The sequence below is a fragment of the Porites lutea genome, chromosome 5 (assembly GCF_958299795.1).
Source record: "Porites lutea chromosome 5, jaPorLute2.1, whole genome shotgun sequence".
Classification (NCBI taxonomy): domain Eukaryota; kingdom Metazoa; phylum Cnidaria; class Anthozoa; order Scleractinia; family Poritidae; genus Porites; species Porites lutea.
The window spans coordinates 24,683,166-24,696,688 of NC_133205.1; the positions used below are offsets into that span (position 1 = coordinate 24,683,166).

The following is a 13,523-nucleotide window of genomic DNA, read 5'->3' on the forward strand; positions in this document are numbered from 1 at the left end:
ACTATAAAAATGGAGAAATCTGGAGCAGGAGCAAACGGCAGTAAGGACCTGATCTTGTGAAAACTGAAAAAAACAACAACAACAACTGTCAACAACCCGAACAAAAACAAACAAGCAGTAAATTACTTCAAGGACTGAGAAAAATGAGACCGAAATGAAATACATGAAAGAAAAAATTTGAAGACAGGTGAGCCAGGTGAAACTTCAAATCATTTCATTTCATGGTCGAGTTAAGCCTGGAAACGAGTCTACAACTTCACCAAAACGAGGCACTGGAGGTTTCCAAGTTACAAAATGGCGGGTTTGGTAGAAGGTTTTGAACAACGAAGTATTTGCAGTTTTTTATTTAGTATTTCTGTATTTTACGCGAAAATAGAGAATTTAGAGATACCATAGCTATAGTAAGAAGAACTTCCTATACCTTTGGGAAGAATCGACTTGATTTTGGTTTTTTAATATACCGGTATAAAAATGTCTTCACAAGACGGTGGTGGTCGAAGAAAACGATCTCCACGAACCTCGTCGACATCCAGTTCACGATCAAATGAGAGTCTTTCTGGGTATAGCGCTGAGAAGAACCAACATCGAGAAAACTCTTCTGGGAGAAGGAGTAATTCAGGGAAGGTACGATTGCAAAAACTCTGTATGACTATGAAACTGGTTCTTGAGCGCTAAATAAGCTTTGAAATCGATCATGTTAGTTCTGACGGATTAAACTTAACTGGCTTATACACAACCGAACTGTAACATTCAGTTAACATTGCGAGAGTTTTAAGGGTAATTGCCCAGACAGAAAATGATAACAGCGCTCCTGGTAGCGGCGCCGATTAATTAAAACGTAGACAGGACGGCAGCACTAAAACATGGAATCCGGAATCCGGAGACGGAAACGGAATCACGGAAACGGAAACAGAATACGGAATCAAATATCGATAATAAAAATTAAAGAATTTCACAATACACAATTTAGTACAATCCAAAGAGAATTTGTCTTAGTTTTCTTGGCAGTTCCCTTAAATATATTCTTGTTATTGTGTCTTGATAAGGTTTGCCGTAGTGTGGGTTACTGCACTGCAAGGCCGATGAAAGTAATTTTACGAGTAATTTTTATTCACGAGTTCATGGGTTGAATAATACAGTTAAATATTACTTTTGTAGCTAATTGTCAAGAATAGTCGAAGTTAGCCTCAGACCACACCACGTGATTGTCCCCAAACTGAATACTCCACACATGACCGACCGGTGACGTGACCACAGTTCCGGTGTTTTAGCAATAAGTTAAACTTTTTCGCCAAGCTGAATACTGATGGAATACTGGTGTACCGGTAATTGAGTTTACGTGGACGTCCGTATTTTTGTTGAAGAGGCTTATTAAACATGGCGCATTATTTTGATGTAATCGGTTGCGGAATCAAGCAAATGCATGCACAATTCTCTCTTCTCTTTGGACTCCACAATGCCATGGTCTCTTGAGTAAGTTGTCTTGATAAATAAAACTGAACACTGTTGAAGACAACCCAGAAAAGACACTGAGAAAAACTTGACGGCGACGCCTTTCAGTTATGTAAACGACGCCTCAGACGATTCAAACGAAGTCTGTCTCCATACAACTTACTTTTTTCTTAAGGCACTAGTTTTTGTCAGTCACGTTTTTCTCCTCGCTTTCCTGTCCCATGAGAATTTGCATTCATTGCCGACAGTGGTATCAAGCGTCTTTTCACCGGAATCGACTCCTCTAGTGACACAGCAGTCTCCTCTCCTGTACTCAGCTAATTTATTCATTTGTGCCTTTTTTTTATCTGTTTATTTATTTCATTGTCATTGCTAATATTATTTTTTTCAAATCGATCGCTTGGAACCTTCTTTCACAGATTCCGTATTCCGTTTCCGTTTCCGTTTCCGTTTCCGTGATTCCGTTTCCGTTTCCGGATTCCGGATTCCGTGTTTTAGTGCTGCCGTAGACAGGAACCAGGTTTATCTGGGCCGGGACCAGAATGCGGGTGATCGATTTACTGAATGCTGGTTCCGGAACGGGACGGAACGGTATAGATTAAACAAATGCTTAAGAGTGGTGTTATTTTTGTTTATAAATATTTGCCACTGGGACAAATTATATGAGTTTGGGGTGTATGCCAGATCATAACTACCTTTATATTTAATGACTGGAAACAGTTCTCACTACATCTGCCCCCGTGTTTTGAAGAGATTAATCTCGAATTTAGAAATATTCCTGACATTTGTGAAGTGATCTGTTTGCTTTTGGAGTTTGGATCGAGTGCTGATATCAGTCTTAAACAAAGCAAGTTCCATACCAAAAAATCTATCCTGTATTGTTGAATGACAATGGTGCTAGCCCGTGAGCAAGCTCTCCAATATTATGGCTAGTGATGGGAGGTGCAAGAGGCAGAGCACTTGCATGCAAAGAGCAGAGGAAAAGGATCATGTGCTTCATCCAGACGAAAGTGAAATACCAATGGCTGAAAAATGACACACCATCAATTAATTTTGTAGGATGACATTCCTGATGGTGATGAGAAAGCCAGAAAAAGCAATATGTTCAACAATCAAAACAACAGTTTTTGCACCCGCAGCACGCTTTTTCCCCTTGCCGTCACTGCATGAACATAATGTGAAATTTCCCTGCGCGAGACAAACCAAGGTGGGGTTCCCAAGAATTCAGCTACTGGAACATTCACCTACATTTGAGATTTTAAGGGCTTCTGAATAATATTCTCTGGGTAACTTTTCTTGCTGAAACCTCGAAAGACTTGGAAATAATCCTCATAACTATTGTACGGAGTTTTACGAATAGTCTTTCACGCACTAGTCTTTATTTTAGCCTTAAGACAAGTTTCGTTTATTCAAACCTCTTCAGTTTGGCTAAAACTGTTACAATATTGTAACAGTTTTAGCCAAACTGAAGAGGTTTGAATAAACGAAACTTGTCTTAAGGCTAAAATAAAGACTAGTGCGTGAAAGACTATTCGTAAAACTCCGTACAATAGTTATGAGGATGAATAATATTCATTTTAGTGTAAAAACTTTTTTTTTCAGTTCCTTATATTTACTGGTATATATGTTATAGATGAATAATTAGGGCTAGGAGACAAAGGAAGTGGAGAATCAACCTAGGTTAAATAATTTTAAGCTGAATTTAATTTTGACCTGTAACATATATACATGCGGTGCATGGGCAAAAAGTAAATCATTGGAGAAAAAAATCATACAATTATAGAGTTTTGATTAGCTTAGCCATCATGGTATAGGGGCCATTAAACTATGCTCTAACAGAATATTTGTCCCTTAGAACCAGCTAAGCAGGCTTATTTATTAGTCAAGCTAGATTTGTACTTCGCTGCACCTTTAAAATAATTACCCCATACCTTTGTTTTGCTTTTGGTAAGCTCCCTTACCAGGGGTGAATTTTTTTTAATACAAAATATAGGGAAGATTCATTGACATTTTGAGGGCGTTCTTGATAAAATAACTATTCCACTTGTGCTAGAAATTTTGCTCAATTTTCTTTTATTTTGTTAGCATCAACAAAAAAATGTTCATCGCACAAACAGTCATGATCATGTTCGTAAACTGGTGGAGCAGGAAGGGAGAGCAGCACGGAATCTGGTCACATGGTCTGTTCCAGTTACAGATCCTGATGAAGAAGGTAAGAAAGTTTACCTTCATCTGCTTGGGACATACGGTGTAGGGACCTGAACCTGTAGGAAGTGTTTTTTTGCTGAGTAGTAAAACTCAAATACAATATTTTTGTAACTGTAATGAAAAGTTATGTGCATCAGGTATTTTAACTGTTGAGTTTATTTTGTAAGAATACTTAAGAGAAGTGTTTAAACTGCAAATGCCAGTTATGCTTCATGTTGCATGTTATATGCAAAATATGTTTAGCTTGTGCTGATCCGACAGTTTCCTGATTTGCATTCAGTGACACGTAGCACCTCTGAACATAGAGATACAGTAAACGCCCGCTAATGAGAACCTACTTTTTTTAAAGACTGGCAAAATAGGTTCTTGTATTTCGGGGTACTTATTGGCAATTTAGGCTAAGTGGGTTCTTAATTAGGTTCTTAATTTTTAGGAAGGAGATAATAGATTGTTGATTACCAGAAAAATGAATAAACTTTTTATTAATTCACAGTTTTTTATTATAACCCTAACAAAACTGATTACTGAATTTATATACGGTTTAGTACAGTAATTCTAGTAATACTTAAAAAAAATGTCCCCCAAAATTTTAGCCAAGGGGAAAAATTGTCCCAGAGTGATCAAATCCTAGCTCAAACCCTGGGGTAGACGCTGTTGCACTGTTCGGCAAGAAACAAATACTGAATCACATGATGAACCTGAAAACTGATACCCTAACATTATTGTAACTTGTGCCCAGGTTCCATTCACTGTGACAGAACTTCATTTTTTTGCAAGCTCAGCCTGCACGAAAAACATTTTACTCGTACATGTACAATAATTATTGATTAGACCATAGGTTCATGATGTAGCTATATAAAACAAACCAAGTGCTATCGTGGTACGTGGAAGGGAGCATTCAATGTCAACGTCTTTAGCACAAATATTGAAATGGCTATGACTCATGAAGCCTGAGCCCTGCTTGAGGGCCAGGGCTTGAGGGTCCGCTTGAGGAGCTGTCAAAATTTTAATGCCCAGGGAGTACTCCCAAATTAAAGGTATGCTCATTGGAAAATATTTTACAATGAGCATCCCTGTCTGATCCCTTTTGTTTGGGAGTACACCCTGGGCATTATTGAGTGCTTTCTTATTATTACCCCTGCTAATGGACACTTCCCTTAGAAAGACCCTTCCTGTAAGAGGTCATGTTACCGGTCAAAATAATTAGTTTCAGGTTAAAATCTTTTCTGCTAGGTTGATTCTTAATTCCCTTTGTCTCCTAGCGCTGATTATTCATGAATTAATTAGGGCTAGTAGACAAAAGAAATTGAGAATCAACCTACAGTCTCAGACAAAAATAGTAGGGACACTTCAACTCAACCCTTTTTTTTTCCCTTATTGTCCATCTTCTTTTCCTAGCAGAAAAAGCAGTGATATCACAGTTACAGCTGCTGTAACTTACCAAATCTTGTGAACCAACATTGGGAGGGCCAGAAGACAAAAAAGTGTCACAACAATTTTGACTGAGACTGTAGGTGAAAAAATTTTAACCTGAATTTCATTTTGACCTGTAACAGACACCTTATAGCCATGGTCCCAGCAACATACACGCACTGCATTTTTAACATTGCTGGTTTTCATCTGACTGGAAAATTTCATATGCTTGGGGATTTCACTGTTTCTTGATCATCCCCAATTTTGCAGATACATGTATCTCAGGAAAATTCCAGCGTTTGTCCCAGCCTATTCATTTTGATAATATTTTTATTATAGGAAAGATCAGAGCTAGAAAGTGAGAGGATTGGGTCCAGAAAAATGATCTTCCATTGATCCCTGATATCCCTGACAATACAAAATTTTGAGTTTTCAAATGTCAGGAATTATACTTCAAACTAGGTCACAATACCAGTATAAGGATGCATTGGGAAAATAGAAATGCTCTCAGTTCTCCTTATTTGTCCCCTACGGTCCCAGACCATCAGTAATACTTATGATTTCAAGAGCTTTTACTAGTCTGCAAAATCTGGGATGTTTTGGAAACAATAAAATCGTCAATTGTTTAGGATTTTAGAAGAGCATTATACCAATGCTTCATTTTCATGGTTGAAATGATCTTGGGTGCTCAAAGGTCTTTTCAGCATAACAAGTCAATTGGAAAGTTGCAAAGTCACTTCAGTTATTTTGGTAGTAAGTAGACACTTTTTCTGGTCCCATGGAAGTCTGGTCATGCTCATGACAGGAAAGACCATACATCTAGTCCTAACATAACTCTTACACATTGCAGAAAGATTTAACTCTAGTTATCTAACTCATGTCTGTATATGGTGTACTTTGAAAGCTTGAGTAAGACTGGCCTGGTCGAATGTGATTTTTATTGCTGTTTTTGCTTTTTGCTGTTGGCGTTTCAGTGAACATTATGATAAAAGCAAGAAAGATGAATTCAGCTATCTATTCTCATTTGTTACACCTATGCACATTTGAATCTGTTTCATAACAGACTCGAAGCTACTGAACAAAATAATTTGGATTTACATTTCTTTCTAGAAAAAACAGATAGCAAAGGTAAAAAAGAATAGGCCTATAGCCTCCTCTTCCCTAGCTTGTGGCATGTTAATTTTAATTTACAACAGTGTTAAATGGCTGTCTTTTCAGACAGATTGTCAGATTTTTTAAAATGCTATATAATGTGAAAATTAATTTGCATTTGCAAAATATATTTATTTCCTTTTTCCTGCTGTGATCTACAATCTGTTGTGAAGTGTTCATTTCCATAATTCCCAGTAATGTTTAACATATTTTCCCTCATTGATTCCATTCTTTTTGAAGTAGTATAATGTAAATATTTTACTTTTTGCATAATATCATAATAATATGTGCTGTGTAATGATATGCAGACCTTCCTTTTTTAGTCACAAATTTTCTTTGTTTATATTCAAATCACTTCTTTCAGTCATATTGTTTTGAAATGATTGTCTACTGCTTCCTTTGCAGTTGAACTCAGAATTCAATTTAATGAATTGTACCCAAAACACACCTAGCGCAGGGATAACATAATGTTGCTTATTTTAAGTGTAAAATCAGAGTGGAACGCTGAACACAAATGAGGAAGGACAAGTTGAACTTATATGCATTGCCATCTGATCAATTCTGGATTGGTATGTCTACATTTTTGAAAGGAAAACACTTTTTTGTAACCGCTTACATAAACATTTTCATAGTGGGTTTTCTTTCAATTCTCGATTTTTTAAAGTGGATTTCAAATGGTAGAAACACTGTTTGAAATTTCACACATGATTTTGATCAAGGATTTACTGTTCAGGCCACAAAAATGTTCTTTTGAATTGAAACCCAAGAAGATTATCATGAAAACTTAATAAGTGAACCTGTTTGTGCCTTATGAACAGTACAATATTATGATGATAATACAATATTTTCTCGCTTCAAAAGTAGTAAAAGCTTTGGTGGCTAGAAAGGCATAAAAAATACAAATTATTTCTCTGTAATTTTCTCATTCATTTGAAAATAATACTTTGCATGATGTACACAAAATCCTGTATCCTCCAAACAATAAACTTGTAATATCATGTCCAAGTTTTAAAAAAAAATGACCTTGTTGACCTTTAAGTTACACTATAGTTTGGTAATGAAATGTGTAATGTTTGCATGCTGTCTGGTGTGTGATCATTACAGTTTTCATTTCAAGTTTTACAAATACATAAAAGTGAAATAACTCACAGTATCTGCTTGGTGGATTGAAAATTAATTTTTTGTACTGACTATACAGTAGTATAAAAAATATTATTTACTTTGCTGAGGAAAGTTCAGCTTTTTTTTAACTCTGTATTTATTATTTCCTCGCAACTGCAAACAGAAATTATTAGCTGTCTGCTTATGTCACTTTGCTTTTTATCATGATTTGATGTGCATTATAAAATTTAATGTGCTCAAACTGAAGCCACTCCCTGCATAAATTTGTCAACATTGCTTAGGTCTAAATAATGATTTTACGGTTATAAAGACCGGTTACATGTACATCATTGTTCTTTGATGGAACAAATTAATATATTTTCTAGTTATGATGCATTCTATTAGCATTTTATGTTGTTCACCATAGATCTCTTAGTATAGCATTGCAGCATTATATCAATGCATTTACATGTATTTTTTCTCAGTTTTTGTTTTAATATCTATAATTTATAAACAACATTTTTTCTAGGTGTCGCTTTGTTTCAACACACTTAAATTTCACAAATCAGAGTGCTGATTCTAATAATTTCATTTGGTGTTATTATTTTCCACTCTAGCTTGGTTCAATATTTTTTTTAGTTTATTTTATTCAAAAGTAAGAAAAATTGGTATCCCAGAGAATGTTTGAACTGAGCAAAGCACCATGTTTTTTATATTCAGTAGGATGTTGTCTGGTATAATGATGATCATAGTAATGAGTAAATTCTAAAGTACTTAAAAAAAACTATTCAATGTTTTAAAGTAGAACCGAATTCACAAACAAATTAAATTTATAGAAAATAATATTTAAAAGTCATTCAGTTCTGAAAGCTAGCTTTCTTAAAAAAGTATATAGGCTCTAAGATGTCTCTTACAACTGTAAATATTTAAGGAGCATCTTAGTTCGACTTTGCTCTGTGGAATGGGCAAAGCTCCCTCTTTAAATGATTTAAATTCGGTCTTTGGGACTTGAAGCAACCTCAGGTTGTTTTATCTCAAAAATAGCTGCTCACAACTTCAGGTTTCAAGAAGATCTATCTCCTTTGCCTTACAATGCTTTGAAAACAAGAAGAAAAATGATGAATTTAATTTGGAAATCGACAGGTACAACTGGTGCAATTTTACCAGGAAAGAGTAATAGCAGGCATTGAAATAACTGAATCCAGGATTGAATGGAAGCCTCAAATCAGGTTCTAAGTAACTTATTATATAATATCAAATTCTCCTTTTGAAGGAGAAATTAGCAGTTAATCAGATGTGTCTTGGGGCCTTTTTCCATGCACCTGTCTGTAATTATTATTTTATTGAGGTCACATATATTTTTTGCGGTTTTAAACATGGATCACTAATACTGGTATCAGTAGCGGGATCAGTCCTGCAAAATTCTCAAAAATAGTCTAACACATTTCATTTCTTTCCTTGATCAAAGCAGAAAAGGGAAAGAAATCCAAGCCAAAGATGGTGAGCAAAAGGCGTACCTCTACACCTGAAAAGTCTGGCTCATCTGAGAGGGAGGGATCACCCGCACAAAAGAGAGGAGGGAAGTCGCCAGCAAGATCTCGATCGGGAAGCAGAAAGCTGTCTGGTTCTTTCTCTGGGAAGAAAAATGACCTGAGAGCTCGCTACTGGAGCTATTTGTTTGATAACCTGAAAAGAGCGGTGGATGAAATATATGGCACTTGTGAGGTTGACGAGAGTATTGTGGAATGTCAGGTACCTTGAGCACTCCAGCTGTAGGAATGTTCTTTTTTCGAAAGTTTTCTTTGACCTTATTTGTACCAAATTTCGCTGGTACTTTTATAAGTATGCGATTTTTTCTAATGGCAAAAAACGAGAAAATATTGTACCAGTAAGGTACTAATTATAGGTTTACTATTAATTGTATGCAAAACCTGCATGGTCTTTTTGCTTGATTTGAGTTCAATGTATTTGGGTACAGTACATTGGTGAGTTTAAGGGAGGGGCCCAGGGGAGGGGGGGCAGGTCCCATCTTTATTTTTAGGCCAAACGTAAGTCTGCAGGGCTGACAAAAATTATTTTTGATTGGGGAGGGGTCCCTCTGTATTCTTGGGTCTGGATGACAGGTACCCCACTTACTTGAAGCTATGAATCTGCCACTGAAGCTGATTGATCTATTAGGGCTAATGCCTTGCTCAATTCCTGTTATTACTGGCCTGAAAAAAAAAATGTTTTTCTTTGTTAAAAACACAATCATATGTTCGGCCAGATCACTGTTTTAGTCAGACAAATTGCCCAAAAATGGCAACAAACTCATTACAATTCATGCACTTTGGTGGATTTTCTTCACGTTTTTTGTTTTTTAATTAGTTTGGTCAACATGTGTTACTGCAGATAGGAATTTGCTGGTCATTGGTAAAGTTTATTAAGACTTTATTCGATAATCAATTTTGTAGCTCTGTTTTATCATCACAAAGTCATTTACTCTCAATTTTGGATAGGGGTAGGCAAAGGGAGGGGGTAAACAACTAATAGACAACAGCAAATACATTTTAGTTACATGTAGCAATAGATAACAGAAAGTGACTAATTCAGAATTGCACTTTAAATACTGTCATTATTTCTTTTAAGTTAGAAAAATTACTGTGCCTTTTTGTTGTCCATTATTATTTTGACAGGAGGTTATTATGATGCTGGATCAGTGTCGCCGTGATTTTAGTGCTCTTATTGATAGAATAAATGTACAAGATGCCTTTGAAAAAGCTGACTACAAGGACAGGTGAACCAGTAGTAATATGTACAACAAATTGTACACCCTATACACTGTAGTAACATGTAAAAAAAAAAGGTAAAGGTGCACACGAGCCAAAGACCCAAATGGCCAGAGCTTATCCCCCTTAGCATGAAGTGTGCCTAAGAGTATTGCTACTCCCCCTGGATGGGATGCTAGTTGATCGCGGGGTTAAACCCAGTAGTATGTCACTGGTGCCCATTTATACACCTGGTCCTAGTAGTTCAAAAGGTGGATAACACTATCCGCTGGATAATCGCTATCCACTGTTTAGCGCAATTAGTTTCCCCAATATTTATCAGCTGGATAGTGATTTATCCGGTGGATAGGGCTATCCAACGTTTGAACAACCCGGGCCTGAGTGAGGAGAGACAAAGTGGAGTAAAGTTCCTTGTCTGAGAGTGAGGCTTGAACCACAGATCTCCAGATCCGGAGTTCGGGGTGTTAACCGCTCGGCCACACATGCCCCCTATGTCCCCCTTATGTCCAAGTACAACTACTAATACTTTTTTGCAAGGGTTACAGTATAATAACATCATACATTCCATGCACGTAGAGTTTTTATCTTTATCCTTACTGCGCATTGAGGTTGAGCGTTTAATGACGTCAGTTATCGCGTTGGTTATCACGGTTGATTGGTTGCATTGCGAGGCAAATTGTCACACGTTGCTAGGCGGGGGATGATAGCGTTCTGTCAGAGAAGAGGCGCCTTAAAGAATGTAAACATGTTAAACGTAAGCAAGAGCGGTCGCTCTTATATCCCTGGAAAACCTTTATCCTCTGACCTAAGACATATCATCCTCGATAAAATCATTGACGGAGGAGGTAACCCATGAACAATGATATTTCCCGGTCGATTTGTAAATTTAGTGAGCATCAAACATGCGTCCGTGTTAGCTCGCGATCTTCTGCTCCCGTCTCAGCCATGTTTTCTACTCTGTGAATACCAGTATCTACGGCTGGTGACATGAATTCAAATACTCTTATTCTGATGCTCTTAGCTCCTTTGTCTAACAAACCGTTCATCTGCAAGCTGAAATACTTTCAGGACAAATCTATGCGTCGACAGTTTCCTTTACTGTAAGTCGCAATGAATTCATCCTTCGGAGATGGCGCACCTAGTTCACAATGCGTTCTACGAACTTGCTGTATTCCAGGGTCATAAGCTCTTCTTCGACAATATATACTGGAGTTATTCTTTTTGTAGAATAGGAGTATTCTATCTTGATTTCAATCGCCATGACATACAGATCGATAAGACAACGCGCCTTATCATCCAGCCTCGTAACGCCTGACAATTTGCCTTGCAACGCAACCAATCAACTGTGATAACGAACGCGATAACTGACGTCATTAAACGCTAGTCCTGAATCCGCAGTATTTAATTTTAGTTCAAATTTCATATTTCATTTGTTTTAAAATTACCATGGCCAAAAGAAACAAGGAAATAATAATTTAAATCAAAAATAAAAACTGAGACTTAATGTATACTACAATGTAAATTTGCCATCTTTTTTTATTTATTTTATTGCCAGTGATGATGTAACTGAATATACTGTTTATGTGATTCATGGTTCTGTTTTAGTAGCATTTCAAAAGAACTTTCTAGACTTTGCTACTATTGCCCTATACCTAGGTTACAAGGTTGACTTATCTAGGTAAATTTGTCACAAGTGTAAACACTAATTATTATTAATACTTCAATAAAAAAAGTTACTTCACTAAACAATAGAAATTCTACTGACATAAACATTAACTGCTTGAGTGTAAACACATAAGTAACAAAGCAAGGTTTCTGCAAAATAATCTGAAGAAAACTCTGTTTTCAGGGAGGTCTCTTATTAGTTCTTATTCAATTTAAATTTCAATCTCATTGTCACTCAAATGGGTGGGGTGGGGGTGGGCGCTTATTTGAGTTTGATTGGGAGGGAGAGCAGGTGGGGTGGGCATTTATTAACTTTTTCTGCCTTCAGGATGGGCACTTATTTAAGGTGGCCGCCAATTCAAGGTTGGGCGCTTATTCGAACAAATACGGTATTTTAATATGCCAAAATCAGTATCATTAGTATTTCAAAATTAACTCGTGTCAAAACAATAAATATGTGCTATAATGTTACTGGGAGGATGCAACCCTTATTTGGATCAGCACGTATGATATTTTTTGCTTCTAACTGGACAGCCCTCTTTCAGTAAAATACGTAATTTATTAATCTTTATTTTTTGCCTTCACAGACCAACATCCCTAGCTTGGGAGGTGAGAAAATCTTCACCTGGAAAAACACTGTTCTCTAGTGCAAATGTTTTACAATCATCTCTAGACAAGGGTTCCACTAGTCCTGTCCGTACCCTGGACTTTAATCCTCAGGCCATGCCTCAGACACCACAGTCACTTAATCAGACATCAAACAGTTCAGCGCCTGTTCAGTCATGGGCTGACAGAGTAAGGGGAACGTCATCCAGTGTGAACAATGCAGTGAAAACTACAGAGGCAAGACCAGGTCAGGATTCTAGTTTGAGTTCAAAGAGTTTGCCCGGGCATATTGGTGGCTGTGTCATTCAAGATGTGAATGATGATGGTGATGATGAAGGCTGGGAGACTGTTCATCGTGGAAGAAAGACGCACAGCAGTAATACGAGGAAATGCAATAGAGCTGCTTCAGAAAAAGCTTCAAACGGAAGGACAGATATCAAATTGAACCTGAACCATTTGGAAACAACAAAAGTCATGAATGGTATAACTAGCAATGGAGCTCTTGACAATCAAGGTTCACATACAAAAAAAGATGCTAATGATGAAGCTTATTCAAGCTCAGTGAAAGCTGAGAACTTGGCAGAAAATTTTAAAGACAAAATGATCGACACTTCACCAGATGATGAAGAACAGGCTTCTTTGTCTGATATTGAACACGAGAAAGCTCTGTCTGCTGCAACAGAACAGGAGGAGAGTTTGTCAAGACAGATTGAAGAATGTCAAAACCAGATAATTACGTCCGTTATTGAACACGAAGAGAGCTTGACTAAGGAAATTGCAGAGGAGGAGGAGCTAGTGACTCAGATAAATGGAGAAAATGAGAGTCAGGTGATTGACAGTGATGAAAAAGAAGACCTGGATAATGGCAGTGAAGTTTATGACCATTCACTGAACTGTAGTGGTACTACAAATGGTGACAGTGTAAGTGCTCCTTTTTATCGCTTATACATTAGCCTGCATAGCAATCGTTTTTGTGTAGTTTTGGAGCAAAGAATAAGGAACGAGAGTCAAAGACTGCACAAAAAATGGTGCAAGTAAAAGAGCTCTCGTTCCATTTTTGCGCCGTCAAAACAGAACATCCTGTGCCTTGTCATTCCTTGGTCTTTCTTTGCCTAGAAACCACACAGAAACGCTTGCTGCGCAGGCTACTTATAATAC

General features: G+C 37.1%; 1 protein-coding gene across 1 annotated transcript in view; it reads left to right on the forward strand.

The window, feature by feature from the left end:
* Positions 1-390: 390 nt before the first annotated feature.
* LOC140936910 (S phase cyclin A-associated protein in the endoplasmic reticulum-like) overlaps positions 391-13,523 on the forward strand; it is a 32,871-nt gene continuing 19,738 nt past the window's right edge. Inside the window, exons 1-5 of the mRNA XM_073386416.1 lie at positions 391-624; positions 3,538-3,664; positions 8,798-9,078; positions 10,002-10,102; positions 12,347-13,286. Of these exons, the coding sequence (XP_073242517.1) occupies positions 472-624; positions 3,538-3,664; positions 8,798-9,078; positions 10,002-10,102; positions 12,347-13,286 (1,602 nt within the window). The 5' untranslated portion in view covers positions 391-471. The remainder of the gene's footprint in view (positions 625-3,537; positions 3,665-8,797; positions 9,079-10,001; positions 10,103-12,346; positions 13,287-13,523) is intronic.